This window comes from Carassius gibelio, chromosome B17, assembly GCF_023724105.1.
Source record: "Carassius gibelio isolate Cgi1373 ecotype wild population from Czech Republic chromosome B17, carGib1.2-hapl.c, whole genome shotgun sequence".
Classification (NCBI taxonomy): Eukaryota; Metazoa; Chordata; class Actinopteri; order Cypriniformes; family Cyprinidae; genus Carassius; species Carassius gibelio.
Genome location: NC_068412.1, coordinates 28,602,409 through 28,616,444, shown reverse-complemented (window position 1 = coordinate 28,616,444; position 14,036 = coordinate 28,602,409). Strand labels below are relative to the sequence as shown.

The 14,036-nt window shown below is 32.9% G+C and overlaps 1 protein-coding gene across 2 annotated transcripts in view; it reads right to left on the bottom strand.

Moving 5' to 3' along the window:
• The window catches only part of LOC127976780 (bcl-2-modifying factor), a 56,096-nt gene that overhangs the window by 25,682 nt on the left and 16,378 nt on the right, over positions 1-14,036 (bottom strand). The window contains exon 4 of one of the 2 annotated variants that reach the window (XM_052581447.1): positions 7,361-12,873. The exons of the other annotated variant lie outside the window; for it this stretch is intronic. Within the exon in view, the coding sequence (XP_052437407.1) occupies positions 12,766-12,873 (108 nt within the window). The 3' untranslated portion in view covers positions 7,361-12,765. Of the gene's footprint in view, positions 1-7,360; positions 12,874-14,036 lie in introns of those variants that run through there. 2 annotated transcript variants of the gene reach the window in all.

Below are 14,036 nucleotides of genomic sequence, written 5' to 3'. Positions count from 1 at the left end.
ATTCTCCATATTTACAACTTTGAGTCATTCAGCAGGCAAATGCACAAAAGTAAAATAAATAAATAAATAATATAAATAAAAACTGAAATAGTATTTTCTTACAAAACATACTCTAATCTCCAATGATTTATTTAAAACTTTGAAGAATCAGGTTAGTGTAATTAAATTCTTGCGCAGTGTTTTCCCCTTGTTCTCTGTGTTTTCAGTGTTGTACTGTTGACTGAATCTCACACTCATTTTTCCCCTCCACAGGCTTTTAAACACACACACACACACACACACACACACTGGACCGGCTCTGGTCTGCTCCTTCTGTCCAATCCTGAGACACACACCAGCAGATCTCGCTCTAGTTACTGCTGGAGAGATTGGTTTGACTGCAGACACACAAACACTCATCTGATCCCAGAGCGAGCCCTGCTTGTGCCACGGGACAGACAAATAAACAAGTCATTGCACTTTATCTCACAATCAGTTTATATCTCACAATATAAATAAGAAAATAAGTCAGAATTGTAAGACATAAACTCAGGTTTGCACGATACAACCTTGCAATGTTGAGAAAAAAAGTCAGAAGTGTGAGATATAAACATTTTCTCATAATTCCAAGTTTACAAGACTTTTGTTGTTTATGACTGTTTTAAAAACAGTTTTTCAAGTTTCCTCTCGTAATTCTGAGTTTAGCTATATCTCACAATGGGATTTAATAAAAAAAACTATTTAGATTTGTAATCTCACAAATTTGCTTTTTTTCTGACTTTTTAAAATCACAAGTTTACATCTCTAAATTTTGACTTTTTGGTTTTGTTTTGATTTCATGGAAAGTCAGACTTTTTTCAATCTTTTTTTATTCCTAGGTTCTCGAGTTTACATTTCGCTTTATTTTTTTCCATCACAGAATAAAAAAAATCTATATAATAAAAAAAGGTTAATTGCCCTTGTAATTTCAATTAATATTATATATATTAGTTTTTTTTCCACATAATCACATTATATAATTTAAGAAATGTGAGATATAAGCTTTTTTTTGGTGAGATATAAATTTGGAATTGCAAAGAAAAAGTTAAAGTTAAACTTTAAAGAGTTAAATCTCAAATCTCGAAAGCTAGAAGAATTGTGAGATTCAAACAATACAAAATTGTGAGATAAAAAGTCGCAGTTACCTTTTTTTATTTTTTTGATCCATGGAAGAAAGAAGCGTCCATAAGTCAGCTGTTTCTAATGGCTTCAGTGCATGAGAGTCCCACGGAGGAGGTCAGTGGGTTCATAATGGCTCTGTGTGTGTGTGTGTGTGTGTGTGTGTGTGTGTGTGTGTGTGTGTGTGTGTCACAGCTGTGAGAGGGGTAACTCTCAGAACTCCGAAACCCCCACTGGCTCCTTCTGACCGCTGCATGTGACGCGTCCAGAAACTCAAACAGCACGACTGACCCCAAACTGCAGCATGCTGTGTTATCAAACGAGTTATTTCAGTTATGAACCCCATAATCATCAGTGTTAGACATGCACGTGGATTCATACAGAAGAAATATTCAAAATAAAGCGTGCTTCACTGAATCCTGTGTCTGTTTTATTGTGTAACTCAGGCTGCAGTGATTCAATGTGTGTGTGTGTGTGTGTGTGTGTGTGTTACCACAAGACAGATGTGCAAATAAAGTCTTAAAAGTTTTTTTTTACAGAAACACTGAAATTAAAGTTTACATTTAGCAGAAAATAGTTTATTTAATCATCAATGAATTCATTTTACTTCATAATCAACACTCAAATAAAAACTGACTAGTATATAAAATTATTAAAGTTGCATTGCAAATATCACATCTTGCAATCTTGCATCTTACTTTATACATGCAAACAGCTGTGTACAGACCACACCTGGGACTAATTACTGTAAACTCAAAAAATAATGCCTCGAATAACCTCATCGCTTATTTTTTTTTTAATATAAACTTCTTGCAGTTCTGAAGTGGTGATCATAATTATATCAATAAAAAGTCAGTTAACTACACTATTTCTGTAGCTCAAACAGTAGAGCATATCAATGTGATCATGGGTTGATTCCCAGGAAATGCATGGACTGGTCAAATGCATGTGCATCGCTTTGGATAAAGCATCTGTCAGATGCATGAATGTAAATGTGACTTGGCTTCAGTGCTTGTGTGTTGACTGACTTCTGCTGTGCATCTGAGATCAGAGATGTGAGCAGAACCTGTCGAACCGGTCTGGTTCAGACGCTGTCATCTGCAGGTTTTGGGCTGATCTCGGCTACTTTTAGATCGTTTCAAATAAATGAGCAGCCAAACAAACAGAGTGAGTCACAAATCTGTGCCGAATGATCTGTTTTGGATACAACACCTCAAACAGCAACACAAGATGTTTGAGAAGACAGAGACTCGCTACCGACTTATTATTGCTTGAACAGAGACTGTGTTTATGTGAGGATCTTCTCACGGAGCCTCCGGGCCACACACACACACACACACACACACACACGCAGCAGAGTTAATGAAGTGGTTTCCTGTTACTCCTCTGCCATGCCTCGGCTTTTGTCTTTTGTCTCGAAAACAAAAGCAAACTAAACTACAGTCCTACAGTTCTGCACCGAATCAAATCTGTGATATGATCTTAATTCCCACAGAAAATAACTTTGATAGCTATCTGTTGGCAAAAATAAGCAGGTTTACAGTGACTCTTACAATGAAAGTCATGTTTCTGGTGTATGTTGTGTAATATGTAAATGTTAGCAAATAGATATTATCTTTACATGGTTTTGGCCAGATATTAACTTCTGCCACATTATTCTCATGTTAACATCATGTCTGGTTTTAAAGTCGTTGTACTTTCAAAACAATGTATTTAAACGTTCATCATGTAGCATTTTGCCACATAGACATCTCTTGTGAAAGTATTTCTGTCACATTGTTTTACCTTTTGAGAAAATAGATATGATATATAAAGTCATAATTTAAAAGACAAAAAGAATTTGTAATTTTAACATAGAACATTATAATTATGAAATAACAGTCAAAATGATGACATTGAAAGTCAAAAGTATGACATGTAAACTATGAGTAAAAAAAATCATAAATATGAGACATTAAATTACAATGTTAAGATAAAAGGTCATAAATCAAAGCTATGGTTACATACTAAGTCAACTATAAGACAAAAATCTAAATTCTAAGATAAAAACTCAATAAAAAGACAAAATTATGACACAAGTCATAATTTTTATAAACTAAGTCATACTGTAAATTTGAGATAAGTTATAACTATGAGATTAAAAAAAAAAGAAAATTATGACGGGTCATAATTTTAATATAAAATAAAAGACAAAATTAGGCCATAGTCGTAATCACGAGAAAACGTTGAGACTATAAAACTAAGACTTTGAGATAAAAGTTGAGATAATTATGACATTAAAAAGTCAATTAGGACATGCTAAGTCATAAAAAGTCAAAATTCTAAGATAAAAGTAAAGAGTTCTATAATAATGGTTTACTACCAAAAAATTGTTTTCTTATGTAGCAGAAATTGTCTTGCATTTTACATGAATGCAATTAGCAGAAGCTTTTATCCAAAGCGACTTAAAGTGCATTCAGGCCATACGTTTCTTTTTGACCAGTATGTGTGTTCCCTGGGAATTGAACCCATGACCTTTTGCTCTGCTAATGCAATGCTCTACCACTCAGCCACAGGAACATAGCACAGTGGTAGAGCATTGCGTCACTTTTCTGTTATGTCTTGCATAACAGTAAAGGTGCCATAGAAAGCAACAATCTCTTTTATAAGGTGTTCGAACACAGTTGTGTGGCCGCTGTGTGTGAAAACAACCAGCCTATAATGATAAAAATCCACTCACTCATTGTTTTATAATCCCAATAATTCATAAACAGTCTTTCTCACTACTATGACGTCATAGTTAGTGAAAGCCCCGCCCATTTATGACACTCTCTGCACTATTAGCATATACACAGCCCTAAGTCAGAGGCAGCGGTCCACCATTACTGTTCTCTTGCTGTAGCTGCTGGAGGAACAATGTCAGCACCAATTTAAAGGAGACAAACACAAATAACAGACACACACACACACACACTCTTGAGGACATTAGAGGACAATTTGAAATATTGTATCAATGCATTCTATGGGACCTTTGAATCAAATCCACACAAAACTTCAAAACATTCTTGTAGTGAGACATTTAACCGAGCACCTCACCTAAAACAAGTAAAATCACATTAGTAGTCATGAAACAATCTTTTGGGTTCACACACAACAATACGAGCTCAAGCATGTGATGAAAAGTGATCAAACAGCATTTGCAACAGTCTGTCACAAAGTACTATGTGAGGTTCTGACTAAACTAGTGCATGTTTTACAGACAGTAAATAAGCAATTGCCTCCCAGTGTGTGTGTGATTGTGTCGGCTGTTACAGCCTTGAGTGTGTTCTGTGGTTTTACAGTATGAGGCATGTGTGAGAGTAAATTACAGTAATATCAGTGAATAAAACCAGTGATTTTTTTAATTAAATATACCATCATGAAAAACATTAGGCATTCAGTCGCGTAAATAGGATGTAGATAGAACAGAACATTGTGACAGAGACAGTAAAGGGTTAACAGTGGAGGCGAGCTCATGTTTTGATTGGCTCCTCAGACGTAAACAAGACTGGCACTTGACGATGACCCCGTGCCTGACCTCAGAGATAGACTCTGGAGCGAATGGCTGTCTCTTTCTGTGAGGGAACGCCTGGAGAACACAGGGGCCATTGTTTGTGAGGCAGCGCTGCCAAGACTCCATCCTCACCAAAAAGTGCTGAGCCAAGCAGAGTCACTGCCGGAGGCGTGCAATCCCACAACCCCCTCTGTCCTGAAACAAACTTCATATGCTGCTCCCGACGCTTGCAGAGCTACATAATGCATGTCTAATCTCAAACCTGGAAAGACTGACATGTAATATAATAGTGAGAAAAAAAGTAATGACCTTAAATGGAATCGTTTATTGAAACTTTAGACAAAATATTTTAAAGTTAACGTGTTTTTTGGGTATCACATTTGATACATCAGGTTTTAATGGGTCATATAGTCAAATGAATTAGATAAGTCAAAATTATGACATACGAAGTCATAATTTTGAGATACAAAGTAATTATTGTGATAGAAGTAAACATTATGACATTGACAGTCAAAGGTATGACACGTCAACTATAAGTAAAAAAAAAATGAATACAAGAGATTAAATCACAATTTTAAGATAAAAGGGAATAATGAGATAAAAGACAAAATTATGACACATTAAATCACAATTTTGAGATAAAACGTCATATTTATGAGATAAGTCAAAATTATGACATACTAAGTCATAATTTTGAGATACAAAGTGTCATTTATGGCAAGTCAATTGTGAGATAAAATGTCATAAATATGACATTAAATAACAATTTTGACTTAAAAAGTCATAATTATGAGATAGAAATTCATGTTGAGATTAAACTTAAATATTTTAAGTTTTAATGTTTTAAGTTTTAATTTTGCATCAGGATTTGATGGGTCATATAGTCAATTATGAGATAGAAAGTCAAAATTCTGACAAATTATGAGACTCACAGTCAAAAGTATGACATAAGTCAAATACAAGTAAAAAAAAACATAAATATGAGACATTAAATCACAAGTCATAATGTTGAGATAAAAAGTCAAAATAATAACATTAAACATCATACGAAATAAGAGGTCGAAATGATGACATACCAAATCATAAATTTGAGAAAAAAAAGTTTGATTATATAAGTTCACTATTAAATAACAAGATGCTAATCATTTAGAGGGCTTAGAAATGTCCATATAAAATATTATACAGTAGGTTTTAAGGTTAAAATAAAATTTTTTAAATACTAATCTATTTTAGTACCAGTTATCTGTATGTTATTTTAGTATCATACAATAGTTAGAATTTAGTATTTTTCTGCTTTCATTTTTAAGGTTTTGGTCATTTAGTTTCAACACTTCTTGTCAGATGTTTCATCACATCACTATCAGCACTACTACTACTGATACAAATTAAGATTTCAGTATTAAGATGAAAGCCCTCTATCACTTTCAGAAGGTCATTGGTGTTTTAATCAGCTATTTATTTGACGGGAACATTACAAATATCTCCCTCCCACAGATTGTATGTCAAATAAAGCAAAGTGCTTTCTGAGAACTGACATTAATGCAGAATAACCGTTCTGCTTGCTTTATAAATAGGCACGAGGCTCCAAATGGCAGGTTATATGCCAGCGGCCCAGGTCACGTGACGTGTGTGACAGGCGGTCATTAGTGTGGGCAGCAGAATTAATGACCTCGCTCTGGGAGAGGCAAACAGCGGGCAGCGGTGCTGCCAAACGCCTGGCTAGTTTCAGTCTCCAGAATACTGAACAATCATTACGCTTTCACACCACATGACGCCAACAAACAGCCTCGGGCGGCTGGACTCAAACTACTACATACTCATCACTCACAGTAGTTTAACAGCAGTACAAGTTCAGAAGAACTGGTGTAGAAACCCTTTTCACTCAGAAATTACTAGTAAATTTCACAAATCATTACAAAGAAACAGCAAGTTATGCTTTGAATAAAATTCTAAATTTTGAAGAAGAAAGACTGAAATAGCATTTTCTTGTACAATGTGTTGTAAAAAGCTTTTTATATATATATATATATATATATATATATATATATATATATATATATATATATATATATATATATATATTCCATATTATTTATTTTATTTTTACAGTGTGCCTTCCCATGAAATTTCCTGTAAAACTGAACCTGACACTGTTGACTAAAACTAGATCCAAAAACATTAAAAATAATTTTCAGCAATTGAAATAAAGTTGAAATGTTGCCTTGGAACTGAAATAAGTCTTAAGTTGCATAAATCTCATATGATGAGTCCATTTGCGATAAGATATATATTTGTATTGTTATCATGTGTTTTATTGTGTTATCTGCATTATTTTAGCTATTCTTTTTTAAATCTAATCAAAATAACCCAACTGCAGTTTGATTGAGATTAAATGGAGTGCATTATGTGTTTTTGCAAATGAACTCTTCATATATATATATATATACCATAATACCATAATAAAACTAATCTGAAAGTGCAGAATTCAGAAATTAGGGTCAAATTAACATTTTACACAATAAATTCACATAAAACACAAATAAAACAAGCAAAAAAGTACCTGAGCTCAGTCCTGAAAACCTAAAGTATTAAAATTAGAAAAGGTACTAGTTTTAGTGAGTTGTGCTCCCTAAACATGAACAACACAATTTCAAAAGCACAATTTTGAAAATAATTATTCAAAGACATTCATACTTTAATATGTTTTTATTGAAAAAAGTGTACCAATAAAACAACCAAAAAAGTATTTCGTAGAGCAAAGCTCTTATGTACAGCATATTGCACTAGCCTATATAACAAAACATAGAACTTCCATACTGTATAAAAAAAAACATCCGAGAAACCAAACCAAGGTGAGGAAGTGCACAATACAGTCCCGAAGACACACAGTCAATGTTTACACACATGCTACATCATCACTGGGTCTCATTTCTTGGTGTACAGTGAGTGTGTGTGAACCTCAAGACTTCAGCGAGACCTCAGATAAACAATCAATGAGTTTCCCAGTGGGATCATTTCAATAGAAACCAATTGTTGGGTATATACGAAGGCCTGGATGGAAAAATGGAGGGGTCAAACCTGCCGAATGGATTCTTACATGGTAAAATGTCTTCAATGCAATTATTAAAATCATTTTGGAATGACAAGGAATGTTTCAAGTCCATCTGTAGATTAAAAAGAACTTGATCATAGTTGGAAATCATTTAACAAAGTTAAAAACATCTGCCTTCAAAAAGCTAAAAATTTCAGTAAGAAAATCCATTTTAAAAACCCAAACCAATGAGCTCCAACAATAACAGTCAATATCAAGAAAACAATCACCGTTGGTTCATCAAGGGTTAATACTGGGCAGCACGGTGTGCTTGTTTGCCTTTGAGTCAAAATACATCATTAGATACCAAAAAACTAAATAGAGAATCCAAAACATATTCCTGGTTCCTCACGAACTTTAAAAGATGGGCATGTTAAAGAGACTTGGAGAGAAACACAAAGTATTTTCCAGTGCATGTAAAAAAAGAGAAACGGAGATAAAGCACTTCAAAACATCCCGCATTTACTGCGTATGCCTTCAAAACCTCCAGTATTTAAATTTTATGCAATGATTCGGAGTCGGATCTTTGAGATACTGGAAAGATTAAACCACGTTTCTGTTTTAGAATTTATTTTTAGTTTCTCGTCCAGGTCATTTTTCTATGGAAGCTTGTTTCAAACAAAGGAATAAAAAAAAAAATACAAACGGTAATTGCGACTTTTATCCCAGAGTTCAGACGTTTATTCTGCTAATTCTGAGTGTATATCGCACAATTCAGGATTTGTCCCTGTCGAAGAATTAAAAACAGAAAGATGTAATTGTGTGACTTTTTTTTACTTGGAATTCTTAGTTTACATTGTGTTCTGACTTCATATCTCTATAAACACAGAACTGCAAAAAAGTCAATTGTGAGATATAAACTCAGAATTGCGCGATAAAAACTTGGAATTGCGAAAAAAGTCACTTGTGAGATATAAACTCAGAATTGCGAAAAAAGTCACTTGTGAGATATAAACTCAGAATTGCGCGATAAAAACTTGGAATTGCGAAAAAAGTCACTTGTGAGATATAAACTCAGAATTGCGTGATAAAAACTTGGAATAGCGAAAAAAGTCACTTGTGAGATATAAACTGAGAATTGCGCGATAAAAACTTGGAATTGTGAAAAAAGTCACTTGTGAGATATAAACTCAGAATTGCGCGATAAAAACTTGGAATTGCGAAAAAAGTCACTTGTGAGATATAAACTCAGAATTGCGCGATAAAAACTTGGAATTGCGAACTTCCAAAATCCAAATTGCATGAAAAAAGTCTGAATTGATAAAAATCTAAATTCTGAGAAAAAAAATTATATTTTCAGAAAAAAAAGTAGTTCTATAGTTGAATCAAGCTTCCTTAAATTTGAGCCCACAATCAGAAGAGAAACAATTACATACAAACCTAAAAGTCAAATGTTTCACATCAAAGTTACGAGAATTTGGAGCTGCTTTTATGTCATGAAAATTTTCAAATTAATAATAATTTCTAGAGCACTTTTTGAAGTGAAACAACCTGTACGTGTTTTTGTGGGATTCACCTGATTTCATTTAATCTATCCGCTGACTTTCTCATGCTCAGTTCATCTGATGGCACTTTTTTATGACCGAGAGTCCAAATCCTCCTTCAGCAACACAACGAACACCAGAAATCCACAACAAAATGTTATTATCGAGGCATAGAAAGAAAAGAATTGCACAATAAAATGTATACAGTAGCATTGGGCTGATATACAAAAAAGAGAAACAACATAAATAAGAAAAAAATAAATTAAAAAGGATGAAGGAAAGTGGAGGAGTGCACATATGTGAGCGGCAGGAGAACATGCGGTGCTGGCTCAGCATTCACAATCTGCAGGAAACACACGTTTAGCCGCGGACTCCGCCTCGACGAGAACTACTGAGAAACTGAACCTGTACCGTACTCATGTACCAGAAACATTCCTGAAAACACCAGAGCCACGGAAACACGGCAAACCTCACATTTCACCTCAAAATCAGAAGAAACTTACAAGTTTCGATGAAGAAACTCAAGCTACATTTTTAAGAGTATCACGATTATTTTGAGTTTCTTTAAATAATTTTTTCATTACAAGCATGTTTTTTTATTAAATTTAATACTAAATACTGAAAGTAATAACAATGTAGAGTATTTAGATTTTTCTAATATAAAATAATAATAAATAAAAACTCAGAATTGCCAGACAGGAAGTCAACATTTTGATATATATACCCGCAATCCTTTTCTCAGAATTCTAAATTTACAATATTTTTTTATGCCGTGAAATAATAATTAAAAAAGGTAATTGCAATTGTATTTGTACTTTTCCATTCAATTTGATGCTTTATACCGCAATTAAGTTATTAAGAAAAATTGATTTTTCAAATAGAAATAAAAAAATTCTGAATTTTGATAAACAATTCTAAGAAAAAATAAAAATTGCAAGATTTTCTTTTTTTACTCAGAAAATTTAGTTTACAAATTTTTTATTTTGCTCCATGAAATTATTCAAAAAGATTGCATGAAAATAATTTCATGAAAATTAAGCATCTTTTCTATTCAATTTGATGCTCTTTACTGCTTTAAGTTATGTAAATGTAGATTTTCAACCATAAATTAAATGAAATAATCAATGTTAAATTACTCTCCATCTAAAGTAGAAAAAAAAACAATAGATTAAACATTTTTAAAGCATAAATTAAAACAGCAAAAATTACAAAAGGAAAATGTAATTTTACTTTACAAATACAGCATAAAACTAATCTAAATGGTCTTAAAAATCTGTTTAAATACAAAATATAAGTATCTTCTTTAGATTTTCTGGTGAAATATGAGCTGATTGTAAGTGGATTTCGAATCAACATTTGAAACGGATCTAAAAAATGAGGACTTTTATCGGTATGGTCTTCAAAGAGTAAAATGATGTGCTGTCATTAAAAGAGTAAATGTTTTCCTTCATTTGATCGTTCTGCAATCATCTCTGATTTGAAATGAACGACCTGCATGATTTCAGAGGGAGCGGAAACATAAATCTAAACCAAAGTCTCACAAAATATGTGTCACTCCTTCAAGATGAACCAAAAAAAAGAAAATACAAATAAAACACGACAGAGGAACAGCATTGAATGCATCAATGTCTTTGAATATAATAATTACAGTCTTAACATATTTCTTCCTTATGTCTTGTACAAAGTAGTGGTCATATATATATATAAAAAGCAAAAAAGATAAAGAAATGTACACCACTGTAACCTTAGAGATCAGGTATAAAAGTACAAATAAAACCAGAAAATCAAAAGCGCCAAGAGTCCTGAGAGGAGAAAACTTCACAGATTTACACAGTATTGCTCGGATTATCTTCAACAGTTTCAGGTGATATATACAAACAAAACTACTTCTGAGAAGAGATTTGTGCTGCTGAGCCTGATATGTTTGCTGTATGTGAATGTAAACACAGTTTAGGTCGATCTGTTCGTGTTATAGGCACAGAAATGTTATGATATGTCAAAACTGGTTTGTATCTATTGGCCATTTTAAGCTTTGTGGATTTAAAGAGACGGTTATCCAAAAATAACAGTTCTGTCTTCATTTACTCACACACGTCATTCCACAACAGAAGACCTTTTGAAGGATATTAATAATCAAACAGCTGATGGAACCCATTGTATGGATCCATACTATGGAAGTCAATGGGTGCCATCATGGAGAAACTTCATTAAGTTGAAACATTCTGTCATAATGGACTCTTTCTTTTGTTAAACATAAAAGAAGACATTTTGAAGAATGTTGGTAAGCCAACACGTGACGGTAGCCATTGACTTATTATCCATATGATGGAAATCAATGGGTTCCACCATGGAACAACTTGAGGGAGAGTAAATTATAGCAGATTTGTTTTTTTTCTTCTGTTGAACACAAAAGAAGATATTTTCAAGGATTTTCTTAACCAAACAGTTTTTGGCACCAATTGACCTCCACAGTACGGAAAAAAAATGTTATGGAAGTCAATGGGGTTTAGAAACTCATACAGGTTTTGGAACAAATTGAGGGTGAATAAATGATAACAGAAATATTATGATAAAATATTTTGGTAACCAAAAAGTCCACTCCATCCTATAATTTTTTTTCATACTTTGGAAGTTAATCATGAAACAACTTTATTAGGGCAAATCAGAGTAAGTGATGCCAGAACTAAAATTTTTGGATGAACTTTAATGTCTCTTTAAGTACCTGAGTGAGACTTAATATCAACATTTTTGCAAGTTTATTTCTAATGTTTTTCAAAATCCGGTGAATTTTTAAGACCTGATAATGGTTTTCCTCTACCTTTGCTTCCCTCGGGATCATACACAAATGATATTGGAGCAAACAAAAGCAATCCAGTAATATTTCATGCTGTTGCGTCAAAACTCAAATCAAATGAAATATAAAGACATCTCAATAACAGCAGTACATCAACTCATCACGGACTTCATCAAACCCTCTTCAAAGATCATCCTCGCCTTCTGACTAGATTTCAAACCAAACAATAGGAAGAACAATAAAAAAAAACTCCAACACTTATGTAATAAAAAAACGTAAAAACATCATGAAAACTGAGGTGCAAAAAGCTTTCGTTCTGAGAGACAGCCTCTTTGGAGATTTGTCAAGTTGCTGGACGTCTTGGGAGATTTCTGAAGGAGAATCCCGTCCTAATCTTCCGTTTATGGGTGGCGTGGGACAGTAAGGCGTTCCCAAGACTCGAGGAGGTCATTCGGATACACACGTGTGGAAGTGCAAAGAAAATGAAACCGCATCCTGTACAAAACACCTCGACGTGTCTATGAAAATATTCCTGGTAGAATCTAAAAAACATCATGGCATCTTCATGGGGAAAGATGATGATAAAAACTGCCCCGTCCTGCGGAGACGTCTTCATTCCAGTCTCTGGTTTTCCCCAAAAAACCCGTGTTAGATTCCAGACAGTGCTGTTAAACGCTGTGCTCCGTGAAGAGGACTGGGACACAGATGGCAGTGTTTGGGAGGCGCTTCACCTGCGATCTGCTCTTGCGTTGGCCTCTCTTCCAAATAAAAGCGTGTAGAACGCCACCGCAACACGCCACAACAGAGGATCCTGGTTCCTTTGGTTTCTGTGGTGCTGCAAAATAACAACACATCACACCACTGAGACTTACAGGATACATGTACAGTAGTGAACATTTGAAGAGGATCGAAACCTTTCATCAAAGTTGTTTCTTAAAACTAAAAAAAATCTAAATTCTTGTTTAAGGACCACTCTTTTGATCCACTTCAAATGTTGACGAGTATGGCGTTAAAATAGTGTCAAAATGCAAAATTATCTTAAAATGCTAATTTTTATTTTCTTTGTTTTTGGGGTGAAGTATGAGCCGGAGATGCATTCAACATTTAAAATATATTTCAGATTTTGGAAAAAATTATAAAATATATGGCTAATGGGAATTTTTAAACATTATATTACGATAAAACAAAAAAGAAAAAAAAATCTAAATGTTTTTTTGAAATTTTTCTTTTCAAATCATTAAAAAAAGGCCTAGATATATATATATATATATATATATATATATATATATATATATATATATATATATATATATATATATATAATTTCTTAAAAATATATTTAAAATTATGCAAAAAAGGTTAATATACCGTATATTGCTAATAAGGATTCTTTTATTTAAAAAATGACTTTTATATTATCATTATAGCAAATAATATATTTTCATATATATTTTAAAATACATTTCTTTTTTAACTTGTTTATTCACTAAAAATATCATCAATATACAAGATGCTTTCCAGAAATATAATCATTTAACAGCAAGTCTATATATATACCTGTATATATATATATATCTATCTATCTGTGTGTGTGTATATATATATATATATATATATATATATATATATATATATATATATATATATATATATATATATATATATTAAGATTATAAAAATATATACATTTATTATTAAAAACCTATTGGTAGCATACTTTCAATAAATTTTTGTTATTTACCTAAACCCAAAAGTTTACGGTACATCTAATTTACTCAATGTTTTTTAATATAATAAACGCATTTTCGTGCACCTTTAAGTAAATGTGGTAATGTAAATAGTGCTTTTGTTATTTGAAGGTTTATTAAACGGGTATATATTTTGATGCATGAGACACTATCACATCTCATGACACTGGTGTGATATCGGTGAGCAGCTGAGCGTGTGGATGGCGTGAGGACGACGCAGTGATGTAACAGTGGAGTAAACACAGTCAAT